The sequence below is a fragment of the Ursus maritimus genome, assembly GCF_017311325.1.
Source record: "Ursus maritimus isolate PB19 chromosome X unlocalized genomic scaffold, ASM1731132v1 scaffold_X3, whole genome shotgun sequence".
NCBI lineage: Eukaryota > Metazoa > Chordata > Mammalia > Carnivora > Ursidae > Ursus > Ursus maritimus.
The window spans coordinates 7,798-22,486 of record NW_024423321.1 but is presented as its reverse complement, the minus strand read 5'-3'; the positions used below and the strand labels follow the sequence as shown (position 1 = coordinate 22,486).

The 14,689-nt window shown below is 56.9% G+C and overlaps 1 protein-coding gene across 1 annotated transcript; it reads left to right on the top strand.

Annotated features, from left to right (window-relative positions):
- Positions 1–2,807: 2,807 nt before the first annotated feature.
- Positions 2,808–5,933, top strand: LOC103681450 (heat shock transcription factor, X-linked-like). Its single transcript, XM_040635958.1, has 2 exons — positions 2,808–3,943; positions 5,129–5,933. The coding sequence occupies exons 1-2, from the start codon at positions 3,350–3,352 to the stop codon at positions 5,822–5,824; spliced, it is 1,290 nt and encodes a 429-aa protein (XP_040491892.1). The 5' UTR covers positions 2,808–3,349; the 3' UTR covers positions 5,825–5,933.
- The last annotated feature ends 8,756 nt before the right edge of the window (positions 5,934–14,689 follow it).

Here is a 14,689-nt window from a genome sequence, read left to right as displayed (position 1 = left end):
TATTTTTCTCTCTCTATTTCACTTAGAATAATGCCCTCAAGGGGCGCCTGGGTGGCAGAGCGGTTAAGCGTCTGCCTTCGGCTCAGGGCGTGATCCCGGCGTTATGGGATCGAGCCCCACATCAGGCTCTTCCGCTAGGAGTCTGCTTCTTCCTCTCCCACTCCCCCTGCTTGTGTTCCCTCTCTCGCTGGCTGTCTCTATCTCTGTCGAATAAATAAAATCTTAAAAAAAAAAAAAAGAATAATGCCCTCAAGGCCAATCTATGCTGTTGCAAATGGCAGGATTTCCTTCTTTTTTATGGCTGAATAATATTCCATTGTATATACCACATTTTATACTTTCTTTTTTAAAAAGATTTTATTCATTTATTTGAGAGAGAGAGGGAGAGAGACATAGAGAGAGCATGAGTGGGGCAGGACGGGCAGAGGGAGAAGGAGAAGCAGACTCCCCTCTGAGCAGGGAGCCTGCCGTGGGGCTCGATCTGAGGACCTCAGGATCATGACCTGAGCCGAAGGTAGACACTTAAATGACTGAGCCACCCAGGCACCCCTATACTTTCTTTATCCATTTACCCATTGATGGGCTCTCAGGTTGTTTCTGTATCTTGGCTATTGTAAAAAAGTGCTTCTGTGAACATGGGGGTGCAGATATCTCTTCAACACAATGTTTTCATTTCCTTTGGATATATTCCCCAAAGCGGAGTTGCTGGATTATATGGGAGTTCTATTTTTTTCTGAAAGTTTAATGGCTCAAGTCTGGGAATCGAGAGGCTATGACTCTTTGCCTTTGTGATTCATATTTTACTTTTGTTCACTTGATCTAGAACTTTTCCACTTATGCAAATCAAATAACAATTTACTGGGCTTCCTATCTATTTCACTTGTAAGAACACCATGATTAACTAGCCAATACATAGATCCGCAAGTCAGACTATTCTGATGACTCTGCTGTCCATTCCTATGACCACACTCACCTTGCCTTTGGCAGTTGTGTGCTGCCCCTTGGCCCCTGCCACCTGAGGATTCCACTGCATTTAGGATTCCAAATTCAGTGACTGCATTTCCCACTTTAAAGTCTGGGCTGCAGAGAAGAACAATCACAGAGCTCTTCAAGGATGCTGGTGCTCCCCTCACAAACATTTCTCACAGCTGTGGTGAAAGGCATGTCCACTGGACTTTCTCAGTGTGCGAGTAGGACTTAAATGACAATCTCCCTAATCCTTTGAATCCCTTCCTCTATATTAAACCAAGGCAGTCCTGACATTTCCAACTTACTCATTATAGGCCACCTTTTGGTCCATGTTGCAGCCAATGAATTATTAGATCACTTTCTAACTACCCAAGCTGCAACATTAAATGCAGTCTATTTCTTTTGCAGTTAATTTCTATTCCTAGTTTGTTGAGTATGTTTATCATGAAGGGGTGCTGGATTTTGTCAAATGCTCTTTCTGTTTTGTTTTTTTTAAAAAAGATGATCATGTGTTTTTCATATCCTGTCTTGATATGACGGGGTTTGGGAAACCAGACATACCTTCCAAGGACAGAGCAAGGAACAACAGATGAATGTATGTCTGATTAAGGGATGGCTGCTGACCTGAAAGGTAAGCAGCATTCAGTTATAAGACAGTCAATTGTAAGCTTGGATTCTGAAATTTTGTTGTCGATCTCAAGTATTTCAAGGTATGAACTCAAGGGGCGAAAAATGTGGATGTGGGAAGATTGAAGAGAGACCGAGGTCTTGGATCAGGGGTGCATGGCAGGGTCCTACACCCAAAGGACTTGGGAAGTTATCTGTTCTCTAGGACATTAGTCAACAAAAGGGAAATTGGAGGTGGGATCAGTTTTCACTGAAGCCAAGAGCTGGAAACTCCAGGTTCCTTAAAGTGGTCCTGCCTCTGACTCATTAGATTTTGCTACAGTGATAGGCGGCTATAACCTCTATTTTCTCCCACAATTTCTCTTCCTTTCCACCAAAGGAAACCTCTAGTTGCCCTGGTCGGCAAGACGCATGGGGGTGGGTGAACATCTGTAACGAGTCTTCAGGGACAGCCTGAACGTACAGAGTGTAGACGGAAAGACGGACACCCTGGAAACCCGACCAGTGGCTGGGGAACGCCCGGCCACCACCATGACAGCTTGGGAGCCTTATGAGAGTATTCTCGAGCCCCGAGCCAGTCTGAAGCTGCCATGGGCATTGTAGTGGGCCTGAGGCATTGCCCGGTGCCACCAGCGGCTGAGCGCTGCTTACGTTTGCATAAATTGCCCTGTGACTTCTGTCTATCTCGCCCTGGCTGTCTCTGTATTTTACCGGGCACTCAACTCAGGGGGCGTTTCGGCCTGTGGTTTGTACCTGCGGGTGATGGAATGAGGCCCTGCGGGGAGCCAAAGGCCACAGACTATTTCAGACACAATAGCCTCCGGCTTGGAGGCATTTCTGCTTCATGGAAATCTCTGGAAGATCATCGAGTTCCACGCCCAGAATTGAGGTGGGGAGGGGGGTGCTTGGGGGGACGTGGCCCTGCACGTGGGGGAGAATGTGCTAGACGGGCTTCTCTGCATGGCCGCCTCTTGCTGATTCTCCCAGCCCCACAGCCCCAGGGAGGATCGCGGAGCTCGAACCCTGGGCACGAACCAGGACGACGAGCGTCCCTGCAGACGTCGGTCAAGGAAAGGAAAGGAAGCCGGTGTGAGGCCCGCGGCTCCTGCCCGTCCCGGCGGGCCCGGGACTCTGCCTGGCAGGCGGTGGCGGGGTGCGGAGGGGGACGCGTGCAGGCTGAGGGGAGGCAAGGAGAAGGCCTCCTCCTCCTCCTCAGTCGGCCAGGTGGCAGTGGGACACCTGGCGAACCCTTCACCTAAGCGGCACTGGGCCCTGTGGCCTCTGGTGACCCACAGCGTGGGTGAACTAGGAGGGTCTCCGGGGAGGACCTCGGCACCCTGGCCGTGACAACGCTAAAAGGACCCCGTGGCCCGCACCCTTGACCGTGGACACCCGTCCCGGCCTTTGCTCGGTGCTTGAAAGCGTGCCTCTTGTTCAGGGCTCTCGAGGCCCAGGGGCTCAGAGAATGACCTCTGACCTCCTCTAGGCAGCGCGTCAGCGTGGGTCAGCCAGGCCCCCGGGAGACAGACGCAGGACGCAAAGACGGTGTGGGGTTTGCCCCGCGTGTTTGGCGGGTTACTCGAAAGCCTAGGCGAGGGTCCCCTTTCCCGGCGAGGGACCGTGTGTGCCCAGAATGTTGGTGAGCTGACAGGTCACTCCTGTGGCTGGCCCTTTATCAGGTCACCGGCTGGCTGTGTTGTGATGTCACCCCCAAGTCACTGAGCCCCTTTGTGATGTCCTGTGCTGCACTGTTATGAAGGGGCACTGCCAGCCGCGCAGCACTGTCCGGTCCCCAGAAGGCAGGATGGCTAGCGAGGAGGAGAGCGGGCCGCCGCCCTTCCCTCCAGAAGCCCTGGCTCCGGCCTCCGCCGCCAGCTCCCAGCACAGCGCTCCTCCGCCAGACCCTCCCCTCAGCCTGGCCCAGCCCGTGTCGGCCAGGGACCCCGGCTGCAGGCTGCTGCTGCTGGAGGAGAATGGTTTCCAGGCCCTGACCCAAGAGCCTTTGTTCAAAAGGCCCCGCACCACCCGGGACGCCCCATCCCCGGGAGAAGGCGATCTGCTCCACCTGCCCTTTCCCAAGAAGCTGTGGAAGCTCGTCAACAGCAGCCAGTTTGCATCCATTTGGTGGGACAACGATGGCACGTGTATAGGCATCAATGAGAAGCTGTTTCAGGAGGAGGTTTTGGAGAGGGAGGGCCCCAACAAAGTGTTTGAGACAGACTGTATGAAGAGTTTTGTCCGGCAGCTCAACCTCTATGGGTTCAGCAAACTGCAGCAGGACATTCACACATTCACTTGCCTCACCAACTCGCTCCCCGGAGGGGCGCCCCTCTGTGTCCCAAGCAAGGTAACAGCGGACGCCCCCGCCCCTGCCAGGGGCCCAGCCGCCAGGCTCTGGGGGTGGCGGTGGGGTGGGGGGGGGCGTGAGGTCGGGGGTGGGGTGGGAGCTGGAGCCCCCAGGACCGCCTCTTGGGAATCGGGTGCCTGCGTCCCCCTCTGCGCGGTGGTGACAGTGACTGAGACTGAAGGTGGGGAAAGGGCTAGGGATGGTGTCCAGTGTGTCGGGGGGTGGTACTTTCTTCAAGGACACACGTGGTGCACCCCATGCTCACCAGAGCTGACACTGGGGGGGGGGCACTGGGAATTGCTCAGAGAGTAGATCCCAAGAGTTCTCCTCACCAGGAAGAAACGGTCTTTTCCCTTTTTCCTTTCTTTCTTCCGCCCCCACCCCCACCCCCGGCCGTTTTCCTGTTTCTTTGTGTTTGTTTCTTTGGCTCCGGTGTCTCTGTGAGAGGATGGGCACCAACTAAACTTACTGTGCTCGTCATTCCCAGCACATGTCAGGGAAGGTGTTGTTCTGCACACCCCCAACCAAGTGCTGCCTGTCCAGCCCGGCTCCATAGCACTCGGGACACACTGGACCTCGCACCCGGCTGCCCTTGGGGGGGGGGGAACCCACGTCACCAGGGGCTGTGTGTGCGCGCACAGGACTCCCGCGGCTCTAAGCCGGCAGCGAGGCGGGTGGACAGGCCCCTTTTTGCGAATAGCCTTGTCCCCTGGCTCCGCTGGGGGCAGCGCTCGCCCCAAAGCCCTCCTGGGAGCCTGAGGCGGGTTGAATGGATGGGCGTGCTTCCCGAGCTCAGCCGGGCCCCTGGAGGCCGCGATCCAGGGACCCCCAGCCCCAGGGGCGATCCTGCGGCCAGCCCACGCTTGCTCGGAAAGCCGCCCAGTCTCCTGCCCCGTGGGCAAACTCCAAGCCCCCCACCCCCCGACCCTTCTTTGGACTTGGATGCTGACCCCAGTCGGCCACTTGTAGCCCTTGCCCAAGGGTGACGTGGGAGTCCCTTGTGAGCGAGCCTTGAGGACGCGAAAGCTAGCGCCCGGCTTCCTCTCCGGACTGTGACCTGCTCCCCAGAGGCCTGGGGCCGGACCGCTGGGTTAGAGCATGGAGGGGCCTCGACTGTTGTTGGCCTGGGCGATCAGCTCTGTTGTGACTTGGGCGCTCTTCTCCCCTTTACGTTTTGCACCGCAGTTACGATTCTACAGGAGCCCCTTCTTTAAGAGAGACTGCCCTCACCTGCTCCTGAGGATGAAGAGGAGAGTCGGCGTTAAATCCGCATTGAGGCAGATGGAGAGCAAGCCTGAAGCCCTGGGCATTGCCCCGGCGGCACCTACAGCCAGCCTGCGACCGGAGGGAGTCCTGTCCTCTGCTGGGGACCAGCTGGAGCCAGTGAGCGGCCGACAGCCGGACGTCCCCGCCGCCTGGGTCAGGAGCCAGTCAGCCCCTCCGGTCATTCTCGGGGCGGCGGCCAGGCCCACCGTGACAGATGCCCACGCCGCAGTAGGCCGGCCGGCAGACGGCCAGCCCCAGGGTGCCCAGGCGCCCGTCCCCCTCGCGGCGGACGTGGCCGGGCCTGCAGCCTTCCCCTGGGTCTGTCTCACCTTGCCCTCTGTGCACATGCATCCTTACGGGCCGGTGCTGGGCCTTGCCGCCGGGCCCCCCGTGTTCCTCCACGTGCCCGCCACGCCACTCCCCGTGGCCGGGCTGCTGCCTCTGTGCCACCCCTGGGTGCCTGGCGTGCCTCCTGGACCTGCCACCTCCCTGACTGTGATTCCCCATCCCCCAAACCCCTTCCACTGCTGTCCGGGCTGCCGCTGTTTCCCCACGTACCTGCCACCTACCGATGGGCCCCCAGAATACCCCGGCTGGGCACACCACAGCAGCTAGGGGCGGTCATGTTGACGGAAATCAGGCAGGTCAATAAAACGCTTCCGAAAGGGAGCCCTTTTCTGAGGAACCCAAGCGCTCGTGGCCTCCGTGATGTTTCTTTCTTAGCAGTTGGCTAGCTCTCAGCTCTCTTCCTGCTTGCGTGGTAAAGAATTGAGCAGAATACCACTCCTGGCAGAATGCAGGGGCCCGGGAGACCCTCAGTCAGGCCCCTCGGAGGTTCCGCATCCACTCATTAAAAGGGCTCTTTGTGGCGCTTGACGGGTACGAGAACCTAGCTTTGCTGGCCTAGTGAGCGGCATGGCAGCGCTTTTCGGGCCATGCAGGCCCATTTCCCCGCTATGCTGGGGCCCTTGTGTGGGTCCCCGAGAGTCACCATATGAAACACACATCACCGGGGCCACAGAGACCGACTGGGTGCTCTGGGCCGTCGCCCCAAAGGAGGGCATGGGCTGTCACGTGGTTCCGTGACAGCTCATGAAGCAGCGACCCGAGAGAGGGCTTTCTGCGAGAGGCACCAAGAGCTGAGACCTTGTTCCCCGGCCAAGCCTTAGAAATCCCCAGCCCAGTCCCCGAGAAGAGCGGTTCTCACCCAGGGCAACCCCTCACAGCAGGGCGATCCCCAGCTGGGCACACACAGGCAGCAAGGGCCGGCGAGATTTCGGTGGTCCCCACTGGGGAGCGGGGCGGACGGGGAGGGGACGCTCCTGCCTTCCGGAGCGCAGAGACCAGGGATGTGGCGGAACGGCCTGCAGCGGTGAGCACAGCCCCCCACGCGAAGGAGTTCTCGGCCCCCGGCGCCCACAGTGCCGCCTGCCACCGGAGCACAGACCTTGCCCGGAGCGCGGCCCGCCCACCCCATTGCCTCCTGTTTCCCCTAGATACCTTGAGGCTCAGGACGCCTCAGTTTGCAAGGCAGGGTCCAGAGGGAGGACTTGACCCCCCCGCTTCCCAAATATACAAAGCAGCTGAAAAGGTCCGCTCCACATGATGGCAGTTCAGGTGAACACGTGGTAAGTGTGGGTCGCCATGACGACAGAAGCAAGGCCACTGTTCGGAATGCCCTTTCGGAGACACTGGGGTGCCTACAAATACAGGAGGACGCTATTTCAAAGTGTGAGGGCCCAACAGCTCTTAGGAAACGGCCGCATGGCACGGGTCAGGGAAACCTTGGTTTCTTTGTTCTTTGCTCAACTGCAGAGGTTCAGGACCCCTGACATTCTTGGTCTTCAGGTGACTTTAAAAGCTGAACTTGCAGTCAAGCCCTGTCCGGCTTTTGGACCAAACGGGGCTCAGCCTGTGGTGACTGACACTGGCCGGTGCTTCGGCGCCGAGCTCTCGGGGGAGGAAAGCTGTTGGGCTTTGGCGTGAACCTTTATGAGCCAAGACGCCTAAATGAATCACGCTCTACAGACTGGCAGGTAAGGCTGGTTAGAGGCCACAGCCAGAGTCTGGTCCACACGTCCACACAAGCAGGGTCTCTGGCATGGTCGCAAGGCACAGACACGTGTCCCGGGCTACCGCTTTGGCCTGGGACAGGATGTCAGAAATGGGCAGGGGTGGTCCACGTTGCCACTCGCAGACTGGCCCCCAAGGGTCCGGGCGCAGTGTGCTCTCCCGCCTCCCCCGCCCGTCCCCGGGACCCTTTACACATACGCCCCTACCCACCCGGCAGAGGAGCTCCTTTCCCCCCAGAGCGGTCCTGGCAAAGAAGTCCAATCAGCTCTTTGGGAGACCCCCAGCTTCTCCAGTACCTCAGACATCCGTGATGTTTCTGGGGTGCAGCTAGGGCAGTGGGGACCCAGGCCAGCATGAGGATGGGATCCGTGGGGTTCGTCCCGGATATGGCCTAGTGGCGGCCCCAGCCTCCTGGAACCTCCCCGTGGATGGGCACAGGGCAGCCAGGAGCCCACCTCCTCGGTCTCCTGCCTTCTCAATGGGGAGAGCCGGACAAACGGGGACCTGGAACCAGGCTGCTCACCAGTTCTTACACCCCCTCCCCCACGCTTGAGCCCACCTCGGGCCATCATGGACGAGAGGGGCCAGGAAAACCATCTCTCCAGACCATTAGGGAAGGAGGCACTCAGGGGACTCACCCTTTCATTCTTCCCAAGTGAGGCGAGAGAGTCAGGGGCCACTCGGAGCACTCGGGGCATAGCCTGGCGTTCTCTTGCTGACTCAGGCTGATGCGCGCCTGCACTTCCGTCCCTCTTACTGACCACCTTGTCACCTACTGGGGACCCTGTCCTCCTGCCTGAGCACAAGGGAGGCAGGATGCACCGGGGAGAGGGACGTGGAGTGGGTTACCGAGCGCCATTGGGGGAGAGCGGGCGGAAGCTGCGCTTCTGTGGACGGCGGCGTCCGACTGCACCCTGGAGGGGGTCCTGCTGTCCAGCCACTCGGAGCTGATACCGTCCGCCTCTTTGCTCCTTAGCAGACAGGCAGATAGCATGGCCCCTCGCTGGCATTCTCGGGTAGGGCCAAAGCCGATAGTCACCGGGAGCACCGCGCCGAAGATTGTCGTGCTTACGTCTTGCCGAAAGGTTTGCACACCTTCTTGCTGTCATAAGCAGGGGCGACGGTCCCCAAGCGCTCTCCCCTGCATGGTGGGCGCCCTCACTCAAAAGAAATGCTCCGTTAGTTTGGGGCACGATGGTTGGGCAATCCCCGCAGCAGTCACCCAACGACATGTCAGGCTCAGCTTGTCACCCCGATGGTCGCCCCAGATGCCAGGCCTTTCCTTCAGTGCTGTCACCCTTCCCTTGGGGGCTGTGGTGCTCACACAAGATAGGACAAGGCCCCCGAGCACTCAGCACGAGGTCTCCACAGCCCCAACTAACCGAACTCCCCACGTTCAACGGCCAAGTTCTAGCAAAGTGCTGGGTCCCAGGTGAGCAGGACAGTCCCGAGCCTGCCTGCTCGGTGAGGGCAACGAGCAGCAGAATGGCTCGCTGCACGGGGGATGTTTCAAGAGCACCAAAGGAGTGGGCCCTCCGACAGCTACGGACATGCTGCCTCCCGAGTGCACAGAGGGAAGGGGAAGACCTGGGCGGGACTCCTTGGTTTTCCCGGGCATCGGGGGACAGCGAGGGCCCTTTCCCAAACACCGCTGGAGCGGGGCTGGGGGGACAGTGGAGCCTAGGTACAAGGGCGTCTATGTGCACACCGAGCCAGAGAAGCCCTGAGTCTCTCCTGGTGGCAGCTCCCATGCCTGCTGGTCACCATCCAACAGCTTGTGGAGGCCAGGGGGATCTCCTGAGAACCCAGAGAGCCCCAAAGCGAACAATGCAAAGACAGACAGAACTGCAGGAAGAAACAGACAGTTCTACAATCAAAGTCGGAGACTTCACTATCCCGTGTGGTGGACTGAATTGTGTGTCCTCCTCCATATTCATACGCTGCCACTGATGTCACTGTGTTTGGAGAGAGGGCCCTTAGGGAGGGGACTAAGGGTAAACAACGTCATAAGGGTCATAAGCCCCAATCTGATGGCACCAGTGTCCTTGTAAGAAGAGGAAGACACAGTGCAGAGCTCTCCCTCTCTCCCCGACCTACCTACGGACAAAAAAGAGTCTGTGGGAGGGGCACGGCGAGAAGAAGGTCTCCTACAAGCCAGGAAGAGAGGCTTTCCGTCACCGGGGACCAAATTTTCCGGCACGTGGGTCTTGGACCTCTAGCCTCCAGAACTGTGCGAACAGGAAGGCCTGCTGGGTAAGCCGCCCAGAGCGCGGCCTTTCGTGAAGCAGCCCGAGCCAGCGGACATAGCCCACTGTCAATGAAGGAGAGACTGACCAGCCAGAAGCTCGGTTAGGGAATCAAAGACTCGAATGGCACTCGAAGCAACGGGATGTAAGGGCAGCTCTGGAGAAGTCCCCCCAACGACAGACTGAATATGCTTCTCCAGTGCACTTTCTCCAGGAAAGCCCACGTACCCGACCACAACACATCCCTCCAGAAACCGAAGAGAGTTCCAAAGGACTGACATCAAACAAGGTGTGTTCTCTGGCCAAAAGGGAAGGAGAGTAGTCCCCCGTCGCAGAAGGAAATGGGGGAAACTTGCAAATAGATGGAGGTCAAGCAGCGCATTCCCAGGTAAGCGTGTTAGTAGGCCACGCCTGCCACAACAGAAGACCACACACTGCGTGGCCCGAACAACAGACGTTGATTCCCTCACAGTTCTGAAGTCGGGAGTCCAAGATCCAGGTGCTGGCGGGCGTGGGCTCTTCTCACAGCCTCTCTCCTTGGCTCGCAGGTGGCCGCCCTCCTGCTGCCTCTTCCCATGGTCCCCCCTGCGAGCATGCACGCCCCACCCCTGGTGTCTCCTTCCATATGCCCTAACCTACTCCTGCCCCGAGGACACATTGGATGAGAGCTCATTTTAACGGGCTTCCTTTGAACTCGGTTGCCACTTGAAAGGCCCTGTCTCCAGCAACGGCCACACTCTGAGATGCCAGCGGTCTGGCGGCAACGTATGACTTTGGGGCGGACCGCAATTCCGGCCAAACAATGACCAATGCATCACACCGGGAAACAACGGGAAACCAGAAAAGGCTTTGAAACGAACAAACACTATACAAGCGTGCCCAAGCTTGTGGGGCGGGGCAAAAGCAGCCCTGTGGTATTACAGCTGTAAATGCCCGCGAACCACAAAGAAACAAAAACGCCAACATCTAACCCACACCGTCGGCACACTAGAGAAAGAGCAAAGCGAATGCAAAGCAAGCACGAGGAAGGCAGGGAGACAGAACGGAGAGCGAGGAGATGAACTAGAGAACAGAGAAACAACAGGGGCCCTGGCCGGCTCAGTCGGAGGAGCGTGCGACTCTCGATCTCGGAGCTGTGAGTTGCAGCCTCTCGCTGGGTGTAGAGACGACCTACGAATAAAATCCTTACAAGAAAAAAGAAAAACAATAGGGAGAATTGATGCAAACAAAAGTGTGTTCTTTGAAAAGATGAGGAGAAGTGACCAACCTTTAGCTTGACTCACTGACAGAAAAAGACAGAGGATTCAAAAGATTACAAATCAGGGGCGCCTGGGTGGCTCAGTCCTTAAGCATCTGCCTTCCGCTCAGGGCGTGATCCCGGCGTTCTGGGATCGATCCCCACGTCAGGCTCCTCTGCTGGGAGCCTGCTTCTTCCTCTCCCACTCCCCCCGCTTCTGTTCCCTCTCTCGCTGGCTCTCTCTCTCTCTCTGTCAAATAAATAAACAAATAAAATCTTAAAAAAAAAAAACAAAAACAAAAGATTACAAATCATTCTGAAAGGCCGCATACTGTATATGAATCCAGGTCTACGGCGTCTGGAAAAGGCAAACTTCTAGAACCGGTTCAAAAGATTGGCGACTGCCACGGGTTTGGGAGAAGGGAGGAAGGACCAACTAGGTGAAGGCAGGGGATAGTTGACGACAGTGAAACCGTTCTGTGTAATACCGTCCTTGTGACTATATGGTATGATGGGTTTGTCAAAACCCATTGACCTTTACGGCACGAGAGCGAACCTTCACGTATGCAAATGGCACACATGCACGAAATCACATCAGCGGTCCGGGGAATGCCAGGCAGGAACGCAGCTGTCCGAGGACTCCAACTCTGGCAAATGTATTACAAACGTATGAAACACCCTTACAGGCGGGTGTGGGGGGAAGGTGCTCACCTCAGTCACTCCGGAAGTGAGGGAGTCTGTAAGACTCGAGGCCCAGGGCATGTCATAACCACTGCGTTCTAGTGCATGGAGCTGTTTCCCGAGGCGGTACGTCCACGTTAACAATTCTGATAGTGCTACAAAAGTCCACTTGAATTGAACACACACGCGAATGGCTGGCCAATAGTGGGAGCCACGCTTCTCACTGTCGAAAGGGGCGTTTACTTATAAACAAGGGCAGGAGGCTAGAATGATCCAGGGGGTACTAGATTAGAGGTGGAGTCAGCAGCACGAGGCCACGTTTAGCTTCCTACAGAAACAGACGATTACCCACGGCAACGTTTATAGGTACATGTGGACACAGGGGTCAGCGCACCTGTATATGATTCCTCGCTCCGTCAGCAGAGAGGGCCTTAAACTAGTAACACCCCAGCAGCATGGGCACAGCTAGCACGCAGATCTTGGCTTCTAAATCCATTCCTCAAGGAAAGGAAGCAGGGCTCCTTAAATGTACGGACGATTCCAGGACTGGGGCAGGAAATATGCAACGTGAGCGACTAACAAAATCTCACTCTTCCTGCTACGTGTTTGACCTTTACTCCCACACTGCTACCACACTCACAACACTTCTGACACTTCTGTGGGCTCCCCCTGCCCTCGCACCAAGCGATTCTCTGCCACACCAGCTGGGTATCCCGATTCAATTACTGATTCACTTCCGACACTCTCTACCCGGAGAAAGCACCAGATCCCACGGGGTAAGGGCCCAGTCCCACAAGACTGCCTCCCACTTTAGATGCTGGTCACAAGTAGGAGGTCCCCAGGTTACCCACAGCTCTGAGTGGGCTACAAATCGGAAGTTCCCTTGGCCTTCCCACCGCGGAGCCGACGATTTGCTAGGACAGCTCGCGGAACTCAGGGAAACACTTATGCTTACCACTTCATTAAAGGGCAGGAAAGGCCAGATGGAGGCATCCACCAGGGGAGGTCTGGGAGGGACCCGGGCACAGGACCATCTGTCCCTGTGGACTTGGGCGGCATCACTGTCCCGGGACGTGGATGTGTTCACCCACCTCGAAGGTCCCCACGCCCCTATACTACTGGGATTTGATGGAGGCTTCCTCATGTTGGCACAATGGATTATTCAGGCCACGTCCGGCCCCTCTCCCCGCTCTGGAGAATGGGGGAATGGGGCTGAACATTCCAAGCTTCTAATCATGGCTTGGCCTCTCTGGTGAGCAGCCCCCCATCCAGGAGTCATCCAGGAGCCCACCCAGGGTCACCTGCTTAGAACAAAAATGCTTCTGGTGCTCTTATCTCTTGGGAAATGACAAGGGTTTTAGGAGCCCTGTGTCAAACATGGCATCAAAGGCCTACATGTTAGGACAAGAGATTCTCCCAGCTCCCCTGTGTACAAGGGCTTTCAGAGCCCTGTGTCAGGAACCGGAGCCGGAGACCTGTATACTACAGGTAAGGACAGAGACAGAGAGAGAGACAAGTCCGAGAGACAAAACATAGAGCTACAGATAGAGAGATATAGAGATCAACATCGCATTATTTCACAAAGAGCCTGGAGCATCTTGTAGTGCCAGACAGTAGGGATGTGGTAAGGAAAAAAGCCAAAAAGGGGGGGTGGGGAAAAAAAAAAAAAAAAAAAAAAAAAAAAACAAACCCAAAGAAACAGCTCTGTACATCAGAGAGACTCAGAAGGCAACTGAGACGCTTTCCGACGACCACATTGCTGGAACAATCTGAGCAACCAAATAAAGGAAAATCGCAACGTGCCCTAAACTGTGAAAGAAAACATCCTCGAGTCCACAGTGAGAGAAATACACGGGCGAATGGGAAAGGCACAAACGCACGAGAGTCGACAAAGGTCCCCCGCAGTAGAATGCCAAAGCACCAAAGTACACAGTGCTCTCTCAAAGAGGGGAAGCATGGTCCCTCGCCCCGGAGGTCAGGGCTGTGCAGAGTGACTTCCTCCCAAACAGGACAACGCAGGACGGGCAAAGAAAAGAGTCTCTTTACCGTGGGGACACCTGATGGCCTCGACCTCAGCCACATGCTCAAGGTCAACATCAACAGTGACAAACCGTCCTCCTAATCCGTATCCACCCTCCATACGATGTGGTAAGAATCCCTTTGCTCAGTGGTCTTCCTCTCAGAAACCTGTAGCTCCGGTCTAAGCCTGAGAAATCTGTCAGACAAACCCCAACGGACAGACATCCTACAGTGTATCTGACCGGGACTTCTCAAAACTGTCAAGGGCATCAACAACCACGTCTGAGAAGCTCCCAAGGCCAGCAGGAGTCCTAGGAAGACGCGACAATGCGACGGAATGGGGCGTCGCGGGTGGGATGCTGGAATGGGAAAAGGGACATCAAGCAGAGGACTAAGGAGACCCGAGTGCACGGTGAACTTTAGTTAATAATATCGCATCGACGTGAGCTCCCCAGGCGCAACTCACATACCCTCCTGATCTGAGAGGTTCGTCACAGGGGTAGTCACAGGGGAAACTGGGGCAGCGGTGTATGGGGCCTCTCTCAACGAGGCGTGCAAGTTTCGGCCAATCTGAAACTCCCAACCTCCAGTCCATGGAAATTTGGAAAAATTAAATGGATGACGAACCTGTTTTAAAAAGCAAAGAAATCAAGCAAACACAGGCACACACAACCAGGCAGTGGGAAGGATAACCTTCCCCCTGAAGACCCCAGCCCTTTGCCCTCCATGAGCCCCCAAGCTCGATTCGTCCACCACTCTGGCCTCTTCTGCCTCACTTGCAACTCGGGACCCCGTCCCTCCTCTCCAGCCCCCGGCCAGGCCTAAAACGTCTTGGCATTCATCTCATCTGGACAACGGCAGGATCCCCTCAGGGCCCAGCTCCACTGGCAGCCCCCACATCGGTCACCTGAGCGACCTTCCCAGAACACAAGTGCGATGGCCTCCTGCCTCCACGCAAGGTTTTCGGCGTCCTACCCCGTCGAAGGGGCACCTCCATGCCTGGGCCTGGCCTCTAAGGCCTTGTGGGCCCAGCCCCGTGGACAGCATGGTCTCCTCCGCCCCTGCCCTGGCCTCCTTGAGGTCAGCGGGTGCTCGCCCAGGCCCCTGTGCCGTGAGGAGCCCGCTCAGGACCCCGTGAGCGGGTGCGAGGTACCCGCGCCACTGCGGCCTGCTGTAACATAGATGCTCGGGAGGCGTCCATCACACGAGGCGGGGGGGGGGGGG

Bases quoted from the DNA above. Each gene is read 5' to 3' on its own strand.
- LOC103681450 (XM_040635958.1), top strand. From the start codon at position 3,350: ATGAAGGGGCACTGCCAGCCGCGCAGCACTGTCCGGTCCCCAGAAGGC. The intron at 3,944-5,128 runs GTAACAGCGGAC...TTTGCACCGCAG, and splicing joins CCCTCTGTGTCCCAAGCAAG to TTACGATTCTACAGGAGCCC.